Source organism: Ascaphus truei, chromosome 13 (assembly GCF_040206685.1).
Source record: "Ascaphus truei isolate aAscTru1 chromosome 13, aAscTru1.hap1, whole genome shotgun sequence".
In the NCBI taxonomy this organism is placed as follows: domain Eukaryota; kingdom Metazoa; phylum Chordata; class Amphibia; order Anura; family Ascaphidae; genus Ascaphus; species Ascaphus truei.
Window position 1 is genome coordinate 20,049,795 of NC_134495.1, and position 22,543 is coordinate 20,072,337.

The 22,543-nt window shown below is 47.2% G+C and overlaps 1 protein-coding gene across 5 annotated transcripts; it reads left to right on the forward strand.

Annotated features, from left to right (window-relative positions):
* Nucleotides 1-536: 536 nt before the first annotated feature.
* Nucleotides 537-22,446, forward strand: SART3 (spliceosome associated factor 3, U4/U6 recycling protein). 5 transcript variants are annotated; one of them, XM_075568807.1, is made up of 19 exons: nucleotides 537-770; nucleotides 3,105-3,231; nucleotides 4,702-4,806; nucleotides 6,181-6,365; nucleotides 6,841-6,946; nucleotides 7,898-8,022; nucleotides 8,799-8,954; nucleotides 10,499-10,637; nucleotides 10,777-10,884; nucleotides 11,839-11,916; nucleotides 12,717-12,775; nucleotides 12,936-13,045; nucleotides 13,520-13,632; nucleotides 13,734-13,810; nucleotides 14,390-14,561; nucleotides 15,709-16,157; nucleotides 17,777-17,929; nucleotides 18,438-18,625; nucleotides 20,498-22,446. In XM_075568807.1, exons 1-19 carry the CDS (start codon nucleotides 573-575, stop codon nucleotides 20,664-20,666), a joined length of 2,817 nt encoding a protein of 938 aa, XP_075424922.1. In that variant the 5' UTR covers nucleotides 537-572; the 3' UTR covers nucleotides 20,667-22,446. The 5 variants fall into 5 exon arrangements, with proteins under 5 accessions (XP_075424922.1, XP_075424923.1, XP_075424924.1 ...); XM_075568808.1 differs by having other exon boundaries at nucleotides 15,712-16,157; XM_075568809.1 differs by having other exon boundaries at nucleotides 14,390-14,549.
* The last annotated feature ends 97 nt before the right edge of the window (nucleotides 22,447-22,543 follow it).

Here is a 22,543-nt window from a genome sequence, read left to right on the forward strand (position 1 = left end):
TTATTATTTTAATAAAAGACGAGTCTCATTTATTGTGTATGAAGGTAAAGATGCGTGTTCAGTAAGCGAGTCTGACTCCAAGTGAGTGAGCTTTGATAAGTATGAATCTGGGTTGTTGTTTGGAAATTGACAATTGTAAATGACAGAAATGTATTAATACAGTAGTCACTGATGAAGGTTGTTATGTGATGCTAGCCCCATTTCTAAAGCGTATTGTTGCTAAATAATTCAGGTGAATGCGTTAACAAGATTTAATGCGCTGTTTGTAAACCAATTTCATGCCCCAACCAATATGGCAGCATTGTTGTACCTCCCCTACACCTAGCAAGGACCCTTAACGACAGGCCCAGCGCTGCCCTCTATTTGCCTGAAACAAAAATCACATTCAGTGTTATGTATTTCTCTCACATAAATAATTATTTACGGATACAATGCATGTATTTACACTATCCTGTCTCACTCGGAGTTCCATGGTGTATTAAGAGCCCGGGTGTGGTGGAACTGCAGCTGGCGGAGACAGGCATGGCCATGGACGCTCTCCCGCCCAACGTTGTGGATACGCACAGAGGAGCATGATGGCGGCTGCTGAGCACGGGAAGGAGGAGAGGGAGAGCCGGGCTCTGGGGGACCAAGGGGAGGAGGAGGCCGAGAAGGAGATGGAGTCCGAAGGAGAGGGGGCTGGAGGCGGCTCCGAGGGAACGGGAGAGTCCTCCGAGGAAGAGGAGGACGAGAAGGAGAATGAGGCGGAGATCCAGCGGCTGGAGGAGCAGGTGAGGAGGGGAGGCCTCTTATTTACCAGGGAGGCCTCTTATTTACCAGGGAGCCCACAGTTCACCACCCCTCCCCCTCTTACTCTACCACCACCCTCCCCCTCTTACACTACCGCCACCCTCCCCCTCTTACACTACCGCCACCCTCCCCCTCTTACACTACCGCCACCCCTCCCCCTCTTACACTACCGCCACCCCTCCCCCTCTTACACTACCGCCACCCCTCCCCCTCTTACACTACCGCCACCCCTCCCCCTCTTACACTACCGCCACCCCTCCCCCTCTTACACTACCGCCACCCCTCCCACACTACCGCCACCCCTCCCCCTCTTACACTACCGCCACCCCTCCCCCTCTTACACTACCGCCACCCCTCCCCCTCTTACACTACCGCCACCCCTCCCCCTCTTACACTACCGCCACCCCTCCCCCTCTTACACTACCGCCACCCCTCCCCCTCTTACACTACCGCCACCCCTCCCCCTCTTACACTACCGCCACCCCTCCCCCTCTTACACTACCGCCACCCCTCCCCCTCTTACACTACCGCCACCCCATCCCCTCTTACACTACCGCCACCCCTCCCCCTCTTACACTACCGCCACCCCTCCCCCTCTTACACTACCGCCACCCCTCCCCCTCTTACACTACCGCCACCCCTCCCCCTCTTACACTACCGCCACCCCTCCCCCTCTTACACTACCGCCACCCCTCCCCCTCTTACACTACCGCCACCCCTCCCCCTCTTACACTACCGCCACCCCTCCCCCTCTTACACTACCGCCACCCCTCCCCCTCTTACACTACCGCCACCCCTCCCCCTCTTACACTACCGCCACCCCTCCCCCTCTTACACTGCCTCCCCCTCTTACACTACCTCCCCCTACAACCCCCCTTAATTTACTATTTCCCCTCTTACACCTTTGCTGCCAGAGGCCCATCTCGCATTGAAGGGGTTAACCTCAGAATGTTCCACAATGGATCGCAGGCCAATCCGACACTGAAGGAATTAACCAGAAAAACCCTGCACCAAGTCAGGGATAAAAATAAATAAACTTCTTTCTTTATCGCAAACCACAGTTACATAACATGCTGGGAGATAATGAAAAGAGGAGAAATAGCCCAGAGGGCTAAGCTCTATAAAAGTTTAGTTACCAAACTTTTTTGGGTTCAAGAACCCTATAATTATTTTGTGAAATTGTAAGGAACCCCAACCCTCTCTAATAGTGTGCCTGAGATCAGATGCATTGTAAGGAACCCCAACCCTCTCTAATAGCGTGTCTGAGATCAGATGCATTGTAAGGAACCCCAACCCTCTCTAATAGCGTGCCTGAGATCAGATGCATTGTACGGAACCCCAACCCTCTCTAATAGCGTGTCTGAGATCAGATGCATTGTAAGGAACCCCAACCCTCTCTAATAGCGCGCCTGAGATCAGGTGCATTGTAAATTCTTCTGCATTTGGTACCATTTGCAAATTACCTGATTGCAGGGAACCCAAGGGTACCTAGGAAACCCTGTTGAAAAACACTGCTCTAGAATCAGATATTATGTATACCTTCTATGGTGAAGTACGTTTTATGAAGATAAAATAATGTACAATCAATCTCCAAACTAGACCCTCATAAACGTGTCTTGTAAGCACACATATGTTTAGGGAAAACCTGGCTCCTCAGTCCTACGTCCCGATCGCTGCCAACTCCCCATCTGTCCTCGGCTTGCGTCTCCACGAAACTCAGCCTCAGATCTTTGAGAGAGGGGAGTGTGTGTGTGTGTGTCTCTGTCTGTGTTCCGTGGAGACGCAAGCCGAGGACAGATGGGGAGTTATATTTTATACATACACACATTTGGGGCTGTGTATATATGGCTTTGCAATGCATTGCAGGCCTCTCGCAGCGATGGGTTTTAACCCCAGCAGCATTTAATTAAATATTATACATTTGTTTGTGCATTGGTTCTGCGTGTTTGTAGAAAGTGCTGCTTATATATGCAAAATACTTTATTCAACGCACCAGTGGTGAGGCTACTGCAGCATTAGTTGTTAAATAAATGTCAATAAATAATAAATCAGATAATGAATACACATATTCTTTAAAAGAAACAATAGAGTTAAATATAGGCATGTCTTGTAGATGTGATATTAAAAGCATGTTACTGTCCTGCTAGGCACATTTTAAAAGCACAAGTCCTGAGACATTCGCAGAACACATACACTGATATCCGTGTCAGGCTCTACAGAAATCACCTTTCCTCGCTCTTGTCTGTGGGGTTTTATTGTGCTTATCTGGGCTCTACAACAACCTGTCCCTTTCCTGTGCTTTTTCTCCCCCGCAGTTATCTATTAACGTTTTCGACTACAACTGTCATCTCGACCTCATCAAACTCCTGAGACACGAAGGGGAGTTAGAGAAGCTGAGACGGGCCCGGCAGAAGATGGGTGAACTCTTCCCTTTAACTGAAGGTACGTTTAGTGTTTGTTTGGCAGGTGACAGCTTTGTTACCTCGCCAGGGTCTCACGTTAACCTTGCCCCTGCTTATCTCCCTTAGCCATGTTAACCCCGTTCACTGCAAGATCTGTAACACATCGTGGTTCAGGCCGCCTGGCAGTGACGGGGTTAAATATGTAGGCTATTTGTCCATAGTCTGCAAGTGGCAAAATGTTTCTTTTTATTTATATAGCACCAACTGTGTTCTCAGAGCTGTATTGGAATATAACACAAAAATGGTCGTGCATTAGCTATAAAAGCAGACATTGGGGAAGGAAATGGAAAAAAACGGACGCATGAGCTTCCAAAATCAGGGCTCAAAAGTGTGCAGGTACATCCAAAACAATACTGTATGTGGAAATACAAAATAGGATGTGTATATGTACAATTCTAACACTAATGACGTTGGTAATGTATCCGGGTTCACTGCAGTGAGTTAGAGTAGAAACAGGTCACTAATGCTCTCATATTCAGGGTAGAAACTTGTTGAGATACTAGGGATGTCTGAAGTACCCACAAGGGGGAAAATCAGACCCCCAGTTAACTGATAATGTATAACCCATAGAGCTAGAAGGAAAGGAGTCACTGTCCCAAGGAGCTGACAATCTGTGTAGTGTGTTGAGGAAAAGCCGTAGAAACCCTTTCATTTACACATACTTTCTGCAAGTCTGTTTCTATGGCATTAGAGCAGGGGTGCGCAAACTCTGCTCCCTGCGCCCCCCTGCCTGCTCTCACCCGTACACTCGCCCCACCTTTCCCCCCCCCCCCCTTCCCAACGCTTGGTTCCGGCATCAAATGACCCCACGGGGTCATGTCACGTTCCCAAGCGTGCAGGGATTCTGTAACCGCCACGCACCCCTGTTTGCGCACCCCTGCTTTAGAGGGTAAGGTAAGTGCATCTGGAGTGGATGGTGTAGGGATGGGTTCTAACCGTTTAGCCATTAGAATATTCTGTAGTACTTTTGCTGAGATACAATGTTACTGGGCTGAATGGTAAGGTCGCTGGGTTTGAAACCCAGAGGCAGCTCCTTGGGCCCCGGGGCAAGTCCCTTTATCTCCCTGTGCACCTAGCATCAAACTTAGATTGGGCCTGCAAGGTTGTATGTCCAGCGCCGTGTCCACTGGTGTATAAGAAACATCTATATGATGACACTGCTTCACAAGGTCTTGGGCGTATCTCATTGAACTGAGATATTTTCCGAACCTTGTCACCTTATGCCCTAAATTGGAATAAAGACTTGGTAACGATTTCACGCTCCTACACATAACGAGGGAGCCTTCATTTCTTTATCTCAAGCGCGCATTTTATCTTTCCGAGACGCATCCTAATGCCGTGTAATGGTAGGGGCCACCAGGCACTGCAGGAGTTCGATTACCAGATGGTAGCCGCGTAACTCGTGACGGTTCTTAAATCCGGTCAATTCTTCCATTGTGGTGTCTTGCAGAGATCTGGCTGGACTGGCTGAAGGACGAGATAAAGATGGCAGAGGAGGCCTCGGATCGAGAGAAAGTGTACGAGCTGTTTCAGCGAGCCGTGAAAGATTACATCTGTAAGTTGAGGTTTAACTTGTGCAGGTAACAAGGTGTGATCCTGTAGGGTCAGTAATGGATTGCAGCCCACTCCTACGGGCTCACAGGGCCAATATGAAGGTTCCTCACGCGTCTCAAACTTTAGTACAAGTGCATCTTCTAGGTGTGCCTGGTAGCCAGGCTGCTGGAGAACTGACGTGCATGGTCTTAAACCTTCTGTACAACCACATACAGGAAGAGCTCAAATATTGTCTGACGGATCTAACAGGCTCTACCAAACCTGCACGTCATCAGGACGATATATACCTGTAAGAACCATGCCCTAGATAAGGGGTGCGCAAACTGGGGGGGGGCGAGATTTTTCTGGGGGCACGGGTTGCAGAGGCCCCGCGCTCTTCCCCATGGCATTTAAATGAAATGCCGGGGGATCGCGTGAGGCCCCTGTAACTTCACGTACCGGGATACAGAGGCCCGGTGTGAAGCGTCGTCATGGCACAGCAGTGTCAAATGACGCCATGGGGGTCACGTGACCCGGCGGCGTCATTTGACGCCTGTTGCCATGGTGACGTGGCGTCACAAGTCCCCGGCAAAAGAGGTAAGGGGGGCGCGAGACTCGGGGGGGAGCAGCTCAAATAGTTTGCGCACGCCTGCCCTAGATAAGCTATAAAATGTTTAGTTTCCAAATATTTATTTTTTAACTTTCTATTAAAGGTGAAATTACACTTAGCAACCTATATGGTGGTAAAAAAAAAGCCATTTTAAAAGGTGTGTGTCGCAAACGATAATAAAAAGATACAAACTATATTTTTTTCTAACATGAACGGGGTGTTCCCAAATCTGATTGGTGGTCCCTCAGCTTCTAGGTATCTCCCCCCCCCCCCCAGTGCAGGAACGTGAGAAGGGGGAGCACCATGTTTGTAGTCTGTGACCATATTGGTAGCATATTTTTTTATACATTTTTATTTGTTTGTCAAAAACGGCACAGAAAAAATGACAAATATCTCTAGAACTGGCGAGGTTCCCAGGTCCCTGCTTCCGTTAGGTAATAAACAAACAAACAAAATTAAGGGGAAAAAAGCTGCTTTATAAAAGTGTTCAATATTTCTCTGAAATGGGAAAGACTTGCTGCATTTCACAATCAATAATTGTGCAGAAGAAAAAACGATTTGGGTTGAAAATAAATAAAAAGTTGGATCACGTTTATTATCCTTTTGATAACCTTACGGAATATTTAACCACACAAAATATGGTTAAATGTGGTTGTTTTTTTTGTGTACCTCGGAAATACCATTGGGAGCGGTTTCTGCCCAAACTTCAGGAATTCCAGCAATAAATCGTAAGCGACAAATCAAACTAGAAGTCAAATCTTCACAGAGCTATTTGGTTTCTTTAAGGTCCAGAAATTTGGCTGGAATATGCCCAGTATTCTATGGGCGGCATGGGGGAAGAAGGGGGCATTGCGAAGGTCCGCTCGATTTTTGAAAGGGCGCTGACCGCCGTTGGACTCCATATGACCAAAGGATCAACGGTGTGGGATGCTTACCGGGAGTTTGAAAATGCCATATTGGGAACCATACAGGTAAATGAACAACTTGCTGCTTACACATTTGGGGCCAATTACAAAAGATAATCACAACTGTATAATAGCTCAAATATAGTTTCCTCCTAGTCCTCCCATGGCAGGACATGACCGCGTTATGGCGCCTACCAGCCTCATGTGTTGTACCGCCATGGAAGGACTAGGAGAAATTATCAGTTTAATTTTCTAGCATCCAATCAACTTGAGGCCGAAATAAGTAATGCCGATGTGATTGGTGGAAATAAGGAGGCATGAGCGTTGGTCTTCGTGTTGAAATAGGCTTAAATTGCTCAGACAAGGATAATGTTGCGTTTTATATCAGCATGTTTATTGGCAGCTGTACAGCTACATAGACGTTAACTGCAGAGAAGTACCAGCTGCATTGAAGGTTGTCTCTGAGTGTAGCTAGGTATTGATTCATACTCTCTTGTCCCAGTTGGGGTTTTTAATCCCTGTTATTTCATTGCCTACTTAGCCAATGCCCGGGAGCATCCCTTCCGCCGAGCAGCAGCAGATGCTGAATGCACAGCTGGAGCGGATCCACACGCTCTTCAAACGCCAGCTTGGTGTCCCACTCCTAGGTAAGAGCACTTTCCCAACCTCGGGAGAGTGAGTGACTTTCTGCTAATCAGTAGTAATGTATCAAAACAGAATAACTGGCCTGCCAATTTAATGTATATTCCTCTGTAGCGCTGACAACTTAGGCCGCGCTTATAGTCCTGGCGACATCGTGACGTGCTTATAGTGTTAGAGACGAGATGGCGACCGGGGGGCGTGGCCGTGAGCGGTTCGCCCTCATTGGCTGAACCGATCATGTGGCTGCTGACGTCACGCTGCGGTCGCTGAAAAATCAATTTTCATTGACTTCCAGCGATCGCGACCAAGCCGTCGCGTCGCTCCTACAGGCGCACGCGACTGATTCAATACATTTGTTTTGTCACGACACCGGCGCCTGGACTATAAGCGCGGACTAATGCTCTAGCTTTTCAGGAAGAGTCTGCTTTTTTTGAGGAGTATAAATCTCCACTACCGTCCGCTCTTAGGCCGTGCTTAGTCCCGGCGACGAGACGTCGCGTCACAAGTGTATTGAATCCGTCGCGTGCGCCTATAGCAGGAGCGACGCGACAGAGCGACGACTTGGTTGAGATCGCTGGAAGTCAATGAAAATTGATTTTTCAGCAACCGCTGCGTGACGTCAGCGGCCACGTGATCGGTTCAGCCAATGAGGGCGAACCGCTCACGCCCCCGGTCGCCGTCTCTTGTCTCTAACACTATAAGGAACAATCGCTGCTACAGTGGTGACGGATAACGTTGTGTCGCCGTAGCAAGGATTATAAGCGCAGCCTTGGGAAGTAATAATGTTGCCGCACATTATTGGCTAATCTGTTCCTGGCAGAGGGGTTCTCAACACGCAGCTTTCAGCAATTTCCAAGAAGTCATTAAAGAGAATAACCAAATGGTCAGAACGTATAAACAATTGTTTTTCTCCTCTGGGGGTTTATCGCCGATTTTTATTCTGTGTTTCGTCGTAGACATGGATAGTACGTATGCGGAGTATGGCGAGTGGTCGGAAGATCCCATCCCGGAGGCTGTCACGCAGGCCTATAGGAAAGCCCTGCAGCAGATGGAGAAATGCAAGCCTTACGAAGAGGCGCTGGTAAGTTCATATCGTGTTAAAGGCGCAATCCACCCTAACTAACCTCCAGGCCTGAACCAAACTATGTTCAGCTTCAGAAACCCCCAGGTTCCCGAGATACCTGCTGCTATTACTTCCTGGTTTTGAAAAGGGATTTAAATGGCCGTCCAGTAGTGATGTTGCAGCTTCCTATTGGCCCGAGATTTGGCAGCTATGTTTCCGCTGAGAGGAGGTTTAAACCCTGGTAACTTCATTTGTAAGTGTCTCGGAAACCGGGTGGGGGTCCTGGAGATGAAAATAGTGGCGTTTTAGCTCACGGAAGACCACCAGTTCCCACCCTGTTCCAAAATTAAAAAAGTAGGAGTAACTGCTCCTTTAAACGTCTTAACGCAGCAATCCACGATGCTTGTGATTCTGTCGCTTTTTATTTTAAATATCCATCTCCTGCGAGGGAAACATTTGTCTTGGGAGGATATTATGGCAGCTTTATGAGCCAGCAAGCCAATTGATGTGTAATGGTGTTGGTGATGTGGTGGCCCCAAGTTAACCCCTTCACTCTTCCCAGGAGTCGGGTGGTGGCAGAACCAGAGGGCTCCCAGTCCCGGGGGAGCTTTGTTCTAAAGTTTGCCATCTAATTTTCGTGGTCTTAAGCATAATGGAAATAAGATGACCATGCCCAAAGTCACAAGATGTTTATATCCGAACCAGCTTCTCCTATTCGGACCACCAGGCCATTCTGTCTCCCTGGCCATGTAAATGACAGCTCCCTTAACCTGCGCCTCCTATCTGCTCCCCAGCTGGTTGCGGAAACCCCGAAGCTTTCGGAATACCAGGCATACATAGACTTCGAGATGAAGGCAGGAGACCCGGCTCGCATCCAGCTCATCTTTGAACGCGCCCTGGCTGAAAACTGCCTGGTGCCAGACCTGTGGGCTCGATACACTGAGTATCTGGTTAGTGTCAGCAGCAGATGTGCAGAGGGGGACTCTTGTTATTCAGCCAGGAACGCAGCAGGGGCTAATACAACACATTTAGGAGACAGGGAGACAGTTTGGGTTATTTAAAGCTGCCGTTTAAAAAAAAATAAAAAATAAAAATTCCATTTAATATGTGCATCAATACAATCTGCACACTGACAAGTGATTAGCTACGTTGCCGATCAATCCTTTCTCCTGTAATCGATCACTGAAGGTTCGGCTCGGGGGTTCTTTATAATCACTGTTAGGGTTGCAGAAGATTACCCAATATGCAAAGTTGTGTGTGGAAGATCATGTGACCAGGCAGGCACTAGATACAATTGGTGCCCTGCTAGAGAGAGGGCAGGGCTCAAGAGCCAGAGCCAGTCTCAGAATGTTTGTTACATTAGAATACATAAAAAATGTCTTTCGCATGTATTTTTTTTTTTTTAAACCGTTCTTTCAGTATTTTCTCATAGTACAGAACTGATTTATTTCCTAAAAAAACACACGTAGGATATTGCTTGAACTGCAGCTTTAAATAGACGAATCATTTCTTTATTTGATTTTTACCTGCTTGAGGGAGTCTGACTTCCTGAGTGACAAATATTGTACGCGTGTCCTTTAAATGTCAGGCAAATGCAGTGAGCACGTGTCGGACATGTTACCGGCACTTTTTCACGGCAAATAATGTGATACACATCTGTAAACCTTTTATAAAACATTTGTGTGTGTGTGTGTGTGTGATCTCTCAATTATAACCCTTGATCTTAAGTGCGGGACCCTATGGCACCAAATGGTTGCGTCGCCAAAATGTTTAATATGTTTTGCCATTGCTTTAACCACGGAGCTGCCTGCGGTATGGGGTGGGGAGGGGGGTTGCAATTATACAAATATAACTTTTACTTACACACACATACACACACACATACACACACACATTATTACACACACACACATTATTATTACACTCACACACATTATTACACTCACACACACACACATTATTACACAATCACACACATTATTACACACACACACACACACACACACACACACACACACACACACACACACACACACACACACACACACACACACACACACACACACACACATTATTACACAATCACACACATTATTACACACACACACACACACACACACACACACATTATTACACTCACACACATTATTACACTCACACACACACATTATTACACATTCACACACATTATTACACACACACACACACACATTATTATTACACTCACACACATTATTACACTCACACACACTATATCTATAACATCTATATTTCCTTCAGAGGTTAATCACAAAGGATACCTTTTGGGAATCCAAGGGATAGTTGTGGGGGCTTCTATACAGCGGCGAAGCCTGAAGAATACACAGCGGACACGCTCTTCAGCAGGTTACTTATATGCGTGTCCTGGTGGAATAGACCTGCCTAATGTAGCAAGCAGCTCTGACTGAAGCTCTATGTCCCTGCCTTGGGCCATATTAATGTTCTACTTCTCCAGGACCGGCGGCTGAAAGTGAAAGAGATGGTGCTGTCGGCACATGACCGGGCTGCTAGGAACTGCCCATGGACAGTGGGCCTGTGGAAGAGGTATCTTCTGGCCATGGAGAGGCATGGAGTGGATCACAGCATCGTGACCGGTAAATCCTCACTCTCCGAGGACACAAGTCCCACTGAGGCCTGTTGTTAATATCTTATCAAACAATCGTTCCCACCAGCCATATCGAAGACATACATCATAATATAACTAAAAGTGCCTTTGTTCTTCTGTCGTCCTAGAAAATTTTGAGAAGGCACTGAATGCCGGCTTCATCCAAGCCACAGATTACGTGGACATTTGGCAGTCCTACCTTGATTACCTAAGGAGACGAGTGGACTTCAAGAAAGGTGAATGAATTTCTGAAGGCTTAACTAGTTTTAACATAGTTTCTAGTGACGGAAATATCTGTATGTCAAAAACCTACACTTCCCGTTATTAATAGGGCGCTGACCCTGGAGAAAATGTAGTGGACTTGCAATGGACCAAAATAAGTTTATACGTTGGATCTCGTACATAAGGTTTTAGCCCGGGATTTATCAAGCCGCGATCCTGGGTTATCGCCCCCCGAACTGCTGTTGACTTGAATGACGGGTACCGCCGGAGCACGGCGTGATGAATCCCGGCGTTAGTATGGACTCTAATGAAGAAGAGACCGTTGAAGGATTGTAATCTCGTGTTTTGCCTACATCCAGCAAGGGTTTCATGTCCGTGCTTTCAAAGCCGCAATCGGTGGGAGGAGAGGGGGTGGGATGCAAACGATACACTAACCTCCGATGGGCTATTGCACCATGGTCCCGCGTTAACCGCCATTGACTTGAAGGGATGTCAACTTGGGATAGTGGTGTGATAAATCTGTATTAGAAGTTGATGAATGTCCGGCAAAGTGGAAGCCTCTCCTTGATTCTATAACCCAACTCTAGCTAGTTCTGATAGAGCCGGGGGAAAGCCAAACCCAAGAAAAGCGATTTTGTAAGCGCATGCACTCCCAGTACTGTACCGGAATGGGTAAGGGACGTGCACGATATGCTGTCGGGGGTCTAATCCTGCCGTCTATCCCCTTTTGGAACAGATTCAATAGTAGAAAGGCAGCGGCACCGGTAAATTGAAGAAAAGTGTCTCTGTTGAAGTTGCATGTTCCCCCTACGCGTTTCGGGACTGAAACGCGTAGGAGGTATATGTAACTTGAATAAAGACACTCCCCCCCCCCCCCCCCCTTTCAATTCACCAGTGCCTGCTGCCTTTCTACTATTGAACCGAAGACACCGCAAAGTTTCATTCTTTTCCCTCCTGTTCTTTTCCAGACTCCAGCAAAGAGCTGGAAGAGCTGAGGTCCGCGTTTGTCCGCGCTCTCGACTACCTTAAACAAGAAGTTGAAGAACGTAAGTGGTAAATGGTGGCAGACTGGGGGCATAGTTCCTGCCTGTTTTATTTTGATACCCCATTCCAGGGGTGCACAAAGGTTTCAAGGAGTCGCGCCCCTTCACTGCTCGCGCCCCCTTACCTCTTAGGTCGGCGTTAAATGACACGGGGGTCATGTGAAATCACGTGACTCCCGCAGCGGCATTTGACGCCGTGTTGCCATGGCGACGGGCGTCAAATGTCACCTCGTTGCCATAGCGACGCATCACACCAGCCATATGAACCTCGGTAAGTTCAGTTACAGGGGCCTCGCGCGATTCCCCCGGCATTTAATTTCAATGCCTTGGGGGAAGAGCGCGGGGCCGATGCAAGAGTCTGTGCGCCCCCAAGAAAAATCCCGGTGTGCTCCCCTGCCCCAATCCATGCCGTGTCTATCTTCAGCTCTACCCACTTTGTCTTTGTGAGTAGTGCAGGGACAAAGGGATCCCCAATTGTATTTATTTATATCATGTTTTACCAGGAAGTAATACATTGAGAGTTACGTCTCGTTTTCTAGTATGTCCTGGGCACAGAGTTATGATGACAGATACATGGTTACAAACACATAGTTACATTAAGTGAGCAGGGTTATACATTATATACAAGACATTGCATGCACAGTTAGAGATAAAACATGTTATAGGCGTATGTAACAGTTGCAGACCAGATTAAAATGTGAGACCGCTTTAGTTCTGAAAGAACGTAGCCTGGTGGCGGCTGTGAGAGTCTCCGGTGATGCATCGCTGTGATCTAACTGTTTCTCATTACTGCTCCCTAACAGGTTTCAGTGAAAGCGGGGACTCCTCCTGCAGCATAATGCAAAACTGGGCCAGGATAGAGGTGAGGCATCTTGGATATTATGTATGTTGTAGTCTCCACCGGCTTTACAAACATTAAAATACAAGGGATATAATAATACAGATGGGATCAAGACATACATGTAAAAATGTGTCCTGTCTGCTGCTGCGTCACATTACCCGAACACCTGCTCCTTTCGCAGGCAAGGCACTGTAACAACATGCAGAAGGCGCGGGAGCTGTGGGACAGCATTATGACGAAAGGCAATTCCAAATTTGCCAACATGTGGCTGGAATACTACAACCTGGAACGGTAAGGCTAATCCGTGTGCGCAACATTGGAGCCGCAGTCGGCGGTGATCACCATTTGCATGGTGGCACGTGGAGATATCACCTTGCACTTTCCAATGCTGGTTTTATTCTTAAAATCGGATGCTCCGTTCAGGAGATAGAAGCGTTTGAAATAGTGAGTGTCTGGGAGGTTAAAATGGAGCTCTCCCCAGTGCAGTGACATGCTCAGGGGACATGCTACTAACATTATGTAGGAGTTAAACCTCATTTAGGATTCAGGGGGAGGTTCTGCTGCTTTAAATTGAACAGGAGCAGCCTGTGTTGCTGCAAAGGGAATTCCCAAAGCTGCTTCTTCAGTGCCACACAGGACGTTGCTCCGGCCGATTGCACCAGTGTGTTTAATTTGACATGTCATTTGCATCACATTCCATCCCTTGTTCTGCGCATTACAAATAAATGGCGACTGGAATGAAATCTCCCCCTCCACCCCCTCTAGGTCGCATGGCGATGCCCAGCACTGTCGTAAGGCTTTGCACCGGGCCGTCCAGTGTACAACAGACTATCCTGAGCACGTGTGTGAGGTGCTGCTCACTCTGGAAAGGTTAGAAGGTGAGAGTTTGAGATGAACATGTGGACGCTGATCCCTGTCCTGTAGAGATATTTGCCTCCCACCCCCTCACACGGTGATGTAATCACTCCCCGTTTCTCAGGCTCTTTGGAAGAGTGGGATGCAGCTGTTCAGAAGACCGAAAACAGACTGTGCCGTGTCAATGAGCAGAGAGCAAAGGTCGGGCATCCCTTGTACTTCTTGTATATAGGTGTATTGCTTACACACCCCTGCCGCGCTCTCCCTGCCGCGCTCTACCTCTACGAGAGGTCCGATACGGACATATGTGCCCCCATGTGGCATTTTGCTTCTTTTTTTTTGCTCCGGTGGGTGGGGGTGAGAAAGAGAGAGACACACAAAATACCTTTACCTTGTTATAGTCCTCATTTAAGAAGTCTGGTCCTGCTGCCGCCATGTAAGATTTTTATGCTGTCCCCAGTAGGCCGTAACAATTAGGTTACTGTATTATGGTGACGTATCCCACTTCCTGAACCCTCCTCCGAATTTGACCCTCCTGAAGATAAGTGATTATTTGTGCTCCGGTCAATACAAATGTAGATTCTTGCATTGAAGTCTCCGAAATGCAGGGGCAATGTTCTAGTGTCCGATTGTAGGAGGACTAACTTCCTACCCCATATTGTAAGAAGCTTACTTAGGCCTCACCGCAGAACGGCTACTGCAAGGCTGGGATGTGTGTTGGCCGGGGCTCGTCACCTCCCCTGCCAGACCCCGCTCTAACACTCCGCTTGACCCCCCCAGGCCGCCGAGAAGGAAGCCGTACTCACCAAGCAGGAAGACGAGCGAGCGGAGCAGAGGAAGAAGTCCCGGGCAGACAAGAAGTCCACAAAGAAATCCAAGAAGGCAAAACCCGGAGAGAAGCGCAAAGCAGAGGAAGAGGAGGATGAAGACGAAGAGTGGGGTGAGGAGGCAGGTGTGTGTTCCGATGATTCCTAACCCAGGAAAGCTTGCAACCAGTTTCAGGGACTAGCATTTGCTGACGGTTAGATAACGTAATCCCAATTACACTTCTGCATAAACCTCTTCTTTTTTTTTTTTATTATTATTTTTTTTTTATAATAAGGACATCAAAAAAACTAGCCCAGGGCTGTGTCAACCGTTTTTGTTGGTCTTCCAGAAGTTAAAGCAGCTACAGATATAGATAGTTATAGACATGGGTGTAGCAGCCGTACCAGCAAAAAAGCACTGGGGTTTACGATCTCGGAGCATCAGTTCTGTGTTCCACAGCATTAGGCCGCGTTTATAGTGCCGGCGACGCAACGTCGCCCGAAAACAAAAGCATTGTCGCCGCCGCGTTCGCTTATAGTAAGCGCGACGTGGCGACGCGATTTTTGGTAGTCGTAATTATTTGATTTTTCAGGGGCTGCCGCCTCGTGACAGCCCCTGAACCAATCAGGAGCCTGGTCGCCCGCGCCGCCGCCGCTAAGCGAAATACAACTTTTGCTTGCGGTGACGTCACGCGTCCTGTCGCCGGCACTATAGGTGCGGCCTTAATGTGACTGACTGTGTAACCGTGTATGTGATGTGGTGCTGTACGGTTAAAGAGCATTCGGTGCTGGCATTAACTGTGTCAGCTGCTTTAAACGGTAGTAAACAACATTGTTAGAGATATATATATATATATATATATATATATATATATATATATATATATATATATACATACATACATACATACATACATACATACATACATACATACACACACAGTGGTCGACAAATCACCAAAAAATCTACTTGCCGAACAAAAAAAATCTAATCGCCACCTAGTACCAAACGTGTGCTGCTTGGGCCAATAGGAGCTCACCACGATGTTAAATCCTCTCGCCCGGGGCGTGCAAATGTATAGGTTTGTCGAACACTGTATATATGTATATGTGTATGTGTGTATAAGAGAGAGAGACATACATACACACACACACTGTAGATACTAGGTATAAAATATTTTCTAGAGGTTTGTTTTGTGTGTCTCTTTGTGTCTCTGTCTCGATAGATAATCATGTCTATAAATTGCTATTGATATACTGCATACAGACACACCTCTATATATTTCCCTTCAGCAGAGCAGCCAAGTAAGAAGCACAGAGGGGGAGGTGATAAGTTTGAAGACAATGAGACTGAAGACATGGAAACAGAAATGGGCCTGTTTGGAAGGCGGGCCCCTTCCAAGGCAGAGACTCGGGCCAAGCAGAAGCCCTCTGCCGTGACGGAGCAGCCCAAAGTGTCCCACGACCGGAACAAAGACAACATCACGGTCTTCGTCAGCAACCTGACGTTCAGCATGTCCGACCCTGAGAAGCATCTACGAGGCGTGTTCTCCAGCTGCGGGGACATCTCTCAGGTCCGGGTCATCTACAGCAACAAGGGGGTGTTCCGAGGCTACTGCTACGTGGAGTTCACGGACGAGAAGAGCACGCTGGCCGCACTGAAACTGGACAGGCAGGAGGTCAAGGGGAGGCCCATGTTTGTGTCTCCTTGTGTGGACAAGAACAAGAACCCAGATTTTAAGGTAGGTTTCCAGGCTTCTTCCCATGAGCCACCCAACTCTCTCCTCTACTTGTACCCATACTATTACAGAAGCCCATTCCCAAGTCTGTATTGTATAAGTAGGATGTGTATGGGGTAGTATCGTTTCCAAGCTGTGTTAAAACTCTATGCTAGAATTATATTGGTGGTTTAACGCCATGTAAATTAGAAGGCTTACGCTGTAGAAGGCTCTTCCGTATCCAGGATAAATACGCCACGTGGACAACTGCTGAAGCGTCTACTAGTGGGGACTGCAACACATGGTCACTTTGGAAACAAAGTAGCAATCTCCCATCTGAAGCCCATGTAAGCTTAACTCCTATAAAGTTGGATCTTGTCCCCTGAGCATGTCCTGCTTTTTAAATAAATAAATAGTAGAACAATCTCTAGCATCTGAAGTTACTATGGTAATGTTTAAACTACACTGGGATTTGGAGAGAGCTCCATTTTATCCACCTGGGCAATTATCATTCCCAGTATTTATGGCCTCCTGAATAAAGTATGGAATAAGCAAAATATAAACCGCAAAAGAACAGATCCAGCGCTCCTACCAAACTGGGCTAATATATACTAGTGACATGTTTACAGTTAGAACCGAAGTCTGTGTGACAAAGGAGTCGTTTGGTTGCATCTTTTGATCATAATATGATTTAAAAAAATAGAAACCGCGCTGGAAAGGGCGAACAAATGGAGATCATTGCACACTGCTGCTTTACGGTAATATGGGGTATGTTGCTTGCTGGCCTTTGAAGTGGGAGGTCCAAGATAAGTACCCCACCTCCTTATGACCGGACCGACATGGAAGCCTTTGACAGGTGGCGTTTGTACGTAAGTTTCCTCTTCAGATGTAGTTACACAGACGTTACACTTCTGAAGAACGCTCTTCTTAATCCATTACAAGGTATTCCAGCCGGGAATAACCCACTCCAGCACTACTCCAGGACCACCGATAGGACTGTTAGAACTCCGCTTTGCTTCTGTGATCTTGGTAAAATCACTCTCTCATTGGTAAAATCACTCTCTCATTGGTAAAATCCCTCATCTTTACAATCATCACTTTATTTCATATAGCGCTTTTCTCCCAATGGCACTCAAAGCGCGTCACAATTACAGTACAGCGCGCGGTAGGAATGTTACAGACACCGTCCTTGCCCCGTGGAGCTTACAATCTATGTTTTTGGTGCCTGAGGCACAGGGAGATTAAGTGACCTTGCCCAAGATCACAAGGAGCCGATACCGGGAATTGAACCGGGTCATTGTTTACAGTCAGTGTCTACTCACTGAGCCGCTCCTTCTCCCTGCCATCCCACAATGCCGGGTGTCCGACGCACCAGTGTGTCTCCGGCCCACCAAAACTTCTGCGTCTCGTAACCACTCCTGGAGAGATCACGTGACATTGCTGGAGTCCGGATTGTGGAGAGGGGGTTGTTTTTTTTGAAGCGGTTAGCTCGGTCTGCCCCTAGGAAACAAGAGCGGGCTCATGACATCCCTGGCACATCAGAAGGGCACTGTAGATGTCAGCCACGCCATGGCACACAGGTCGTTGCACTTGCATCCTACTGGCAGCACCTTCTAACCTGATTGTGTATCCGATTTACTCAGGTGTTTAAATACAGCACCGCGCTGGAGAAGCACAAGCTATTCATCTCCGGATTGCCCTATTCCAGCACCAAGGAAGAGCTGACGGAGCTTTTTAAAGAACACGGGTCTATAAAGGAACTCCGACTGGTGACAAACCGCTCTGGGAAGCCAAAGGTTAGTTGGTGTGTTGGTGATGTACGGGATGGATGCATGTGGGTGGGGAAGGTTGGAACCAGGAGCCATATTCTGAAGAACGTTGTAGGCCTTTCTGGGACTGATCATTTGCTATCAACTTTAATTCTCTGGAGAAGGGAAGATATGTTGGAAACCTTTTATATATGTAGAGGGAATCAGGGTTTTTTTTTTAGAGAAAAAGGAAGGCTTGAGCAGGGTCTTGCTATGAAGCTGTAGGGTAAGCGGTTCAAGGAAATACTTCCTTGCTGAAAGGGTAGTGAATGCAGAGAACAGTTTCCCAGCAGGGGTGAAGGAGGGCAATACAGTAGAAATGAAAAAGCACTTGGGAAATGGATACCATAAATATGTAGGACCAGGAATCCATTGTGTGTGAGACGAGAAGGGAGTAGAGTTACCCATTTAAAGCGAGTATTGGGAAAGCATTGATGTGCTTAAAGCGGAGGCGAAAGTTTGGGCCCCAGACCTTATAGCCCCGCCTTTGTTGTAGGGGCTGGCCTACGTGGAGTATGAAAATGAGGCGCAGGCATCTCAAGCTGTACTTAAGTTGGACGGCGCGACAATCAAGGAGCACGTGATCAAGGTGGCGATCAGCAACCCCCCGAGAAGGAAGCAGCAAGAGGTCCCGGAGATGTCCCGGCCAGCCGTGTCCATGGTCCAGCGGCAAACCTACGGAGCGTGAGTCATGACCTTTTTACGAAGGGGATTCACCAAGGTGCCGTTCGGGTTATCACATCGCGAGCTGTCGTTAACTGCCACTGAAGTCAATGGGCGTTGACTATGGATTGCAGTGTGATGCACTGGGGTTCACCATGATGCAATACGGGTCTGGGTGTTGGTTATTTCCAACGTGTGTTAAGTCTCACAGGGCCATCTCTTGAGGTTTTACATATCTTTGTTTCACGAAGAATCCGCCATTTTGCAAGCTCACCCCAGTACATATATTGAGGCATGGTGTCGAGGTGTCACCTTGTCTACCCCTTTTTGTATCTAAAGCCCTCTCCCGCCTAAAACGTTCTCACACCTCCGGATCCCCACTTCTCCTCAATATCCGACTGGCACCATGTCTGTCCACTTTTAAAGCCCGTCTTAAAACACACCTCTTTAATGAAACACATGGGTAGCTCCATTAGCTGATACTAGACATGTACTGACCATGACCCCTTGTAACTCCCACTTACTATAACAAATGAGAGGGTTCTTGGTATTGTATAGCAGGCTTTATGACGCTTGAATAGACTTGATGAGGAATGGTTCATTACTTGAATTGCGGTGGTTACGTAGCTTGGAGTGTAGGGAAGTTGTCCGTATAGAGGGATGTGCGCAGTATCTGCTCGCTTTGCTCTTTTGGGAGTAGCAGAACATCTCCTGTCTGCCATTTTCCTTTGAGGTTCCTCACCCCTAAAAGTAAAGCTTAGTTTTGAGAACACAAGATCATTGTTTATTTATGAAATATTTTACCAGGAAGTAATGCATTGAGAGTTTACCTCTCGTTTCCAAGTATGTCCTGGGCACAGAGTTATAATGACAAATACATGGTTACAAATACATAGTTACATTAAGTGAGCAGGGTATACATTATATACAAGACATTGCATGCACAGTAAGAGATAATATATATTATAGACGTGAGAGAGTCTCCGGTGATGCATCACTGTGATCTAACCGTTTGAAAGAACTTAGCCTGGTGGCAGACGTGAGAAGTCCATCACATTTACAGAGAGAGATTAATGCAGCAAATGAATCTGCGAGTGCCTTGTTCTGTTTGTGTGCGCCCTATTATCACATAGTGCAAGTAGAGCAAACCTTTCTGTCCGAGGCGGCTTGTCCAGCTGCATTCATGGTACTGGCTTGGCCCTGTCTTTGCTGAGCAGAAAGCTTCAGGTTTTGCTCCTCACAGGCTGGAGCCCGACTGAATTGTTTTACATTTTGTGGTCTTTGCACTATTGCAGTTTTATTGAACAAGGGCCTATCAGTTTATAGTATGAGGGCCTTAGTGTCTGAGGGTCTTGTAGATCCACTGTAGGGGGTCTTCTATTCAGACTGTGTGTATATAATTTTGCACATGCACATGTTTGTGTATAAAAGTGTGCGCGTGTGTATATACAAATATGTCAATGTATAAAATGTGTTTAGAAACGTATGCTAATTAGTTATTTAAGACTCTTGGGCCCAGGCCATAGTGCAGGCGCGTGCGACGGAGCGCATAGCGTTGCGCCTGCTGCAGAGGCGATCCGTGGGATGGGGAGACGTGTCGGAGGCGTCCCTATGACGTCATGTGAGTGGTTCGCCCTCATTGGCTGAACCACTCACGTGATCCGGCTGTCGCAAAGCAAAATCAAACGATTTTGGCTGCCCGGAAATCGCGCTCTCTCTATGGCCGTCCTCACTGAGGTACGGCCTTTTGTTTGCGTCTCACGGACTATGGACGCAGCCTTAAGTGCACGTCGATACTTCTCCCCATTATACAGTGCCGCATGTTTCCCCTGAAGATAAATGCTGCTCTTTTGAATGTTGTATTGGGCTTTCTGAAAACTTTTTTGCTTACAGACGGGGTAAAGGAAGAACCCAGCTGGCATTGCTACCCCGGTCACTGCACCGTCAGAGCGCGCCCACCGCCAGCACCGAAAACGGGACCCCCGCGTCGTCCTCCATTTCGGAAGCGGAGCCCAGGAAGATGTCCAACGCAGACTTTGCCAGGATGCTCCTCAATAAGTGAAGGGGGCTCGCGGCGGCGGAACCTGGGAGACGGGAAAATGCGAAAGAAACCCCCCCGATGCCTTTGTGTCCTTATCCGTCTCTGAGGCTGGTCGCAGGGCAGCTCCGTACACAGTTCGGGGACTGCAGTATCTCCCGGTGTAATGTATAGCGTTGGGATTAGCGCGCACACACTTTCTTTCAGTTCATCTCCTGGTTTTCTCTTTGTTTTAATTGCACAGGCTGTAGGCGTCCTCATTTCCCTCATATTGAGGTAGACTCGGCAATTTAGGGGCAGTCTGTTCTGGGAATGTTTTTTTTTTTTTTTTTACTCTTTGCTGAAGGAACAAAGTCATTAATCTCCATTGATAACGTCCTTCCTGCAACACACTGCACATAGGGTTAAAGCAGCAGCCCGAAAGATTGGTATTTTTATATAAATTACCTTCATTTCATCTTTTTCTTGTGAGCGTCCCAAGTCCTTGATCTGTGGAGAAAACCGGATTGACATGTTCGCTGTACTCCTCAAAAATCAAACATGGCAGCCATGCAGATAACCGCATTCCTATGATGCGTCATTGGGGGAATGCGATTTTTACAAATTCCCCCTCAACCCCCCCCAATCAAAATGTAATGCCCTTGGGGAAAAGATTACTCACAGCAGATCCCGTTAAACCTTGCATTTCCCTATTGTGCGTATATTTGGCCTTCATATGACCTTTTACACACCCACCACCCCCTCCGGTGTAGGACATTTTGGTTGAGGCTGTTTCGCCGCGACCAAATGACTGCCGGCGTTTAGCCTCTGCTCACCTCGCCGCCAGGACACTCCGCTGCCGGTCGCTTCACCGCAAAGGTAAGTCACAAACCTTGGCCCTTACCTTAAATTCCTGCTAATGCTATCCCCTACCCTAAACCTTAACTCCTTACCTCAACCGCTAAAATCCCTAAAGTTAACGCCCTACCCTAACACTTGTTGGCGGAGGGTCCCCCCTGCGGCTAAATGCCGGCGGGGATTCTCGCCATGACCCAGTGTCCCATTCCGCACACCCACCCCAGACACACACACACACACACACACATATATATATATATACACCCACCCCAGACACACACACACACACACATATATACACCCACACACTCTGCCCAAGTGAGAGATAGCAGCTTAATTAAATGTGTTCAGTCCTTTTTATTATATCATTCAGACTGGATCACGGGAGGGAACACCGCTGCTATTACCTCCCGAACATCATAAAAGTAGCCTTCAGACCCGCACATAAGGCTTGCTAACTCGTCCTGTAGCTGCCGTTCCCATTGGGTTTTACAAACCAAGCCGTGTTTTTCTCCACGCTGTCTTCGGCATTTCCTTTTCCTTAAATTCTGTGATTTAAACAGATGCAGATGTGAAAATTATACTTTTTTTTTTTCAATTTTAATCGAGTAACATTTTGCCACGATGGACTATTTTCCTACAAAATGGGAGGGTGGGGGGGCGGGGGGTGGGATTATATAATGCAGAGTGAAATTGACTTGCTGATAGGGTTTCCTTTTGTTGTTGTTTTAAGTATATTGTGCATTCAAGACTTGTTAGCTTCTTGAAACACACTATAAAAAAAAAGCGGATGCTTTGTAAAAACGGCTGTGTTTTTTTTTAACCCCTTCAGCACTGAAGGGATATGGGGCAGCTGCAGACATGCGTTTCAGTAATATTTCTGTTTTCTCCTTTGTATACAATGCAGATGTTGCTGTGATGTTTTTCTGTTTCCACTCTTGTTTTATTAAACTCCAGTTCTCTAACATTTACTGTGACGTTCTCTTTTTATGTGAACGAGTAATAACTTTTTGTAGCAAATCATTGTGTGTAAATCCTTATCCCTAGAACTCCCTATTTTGTAT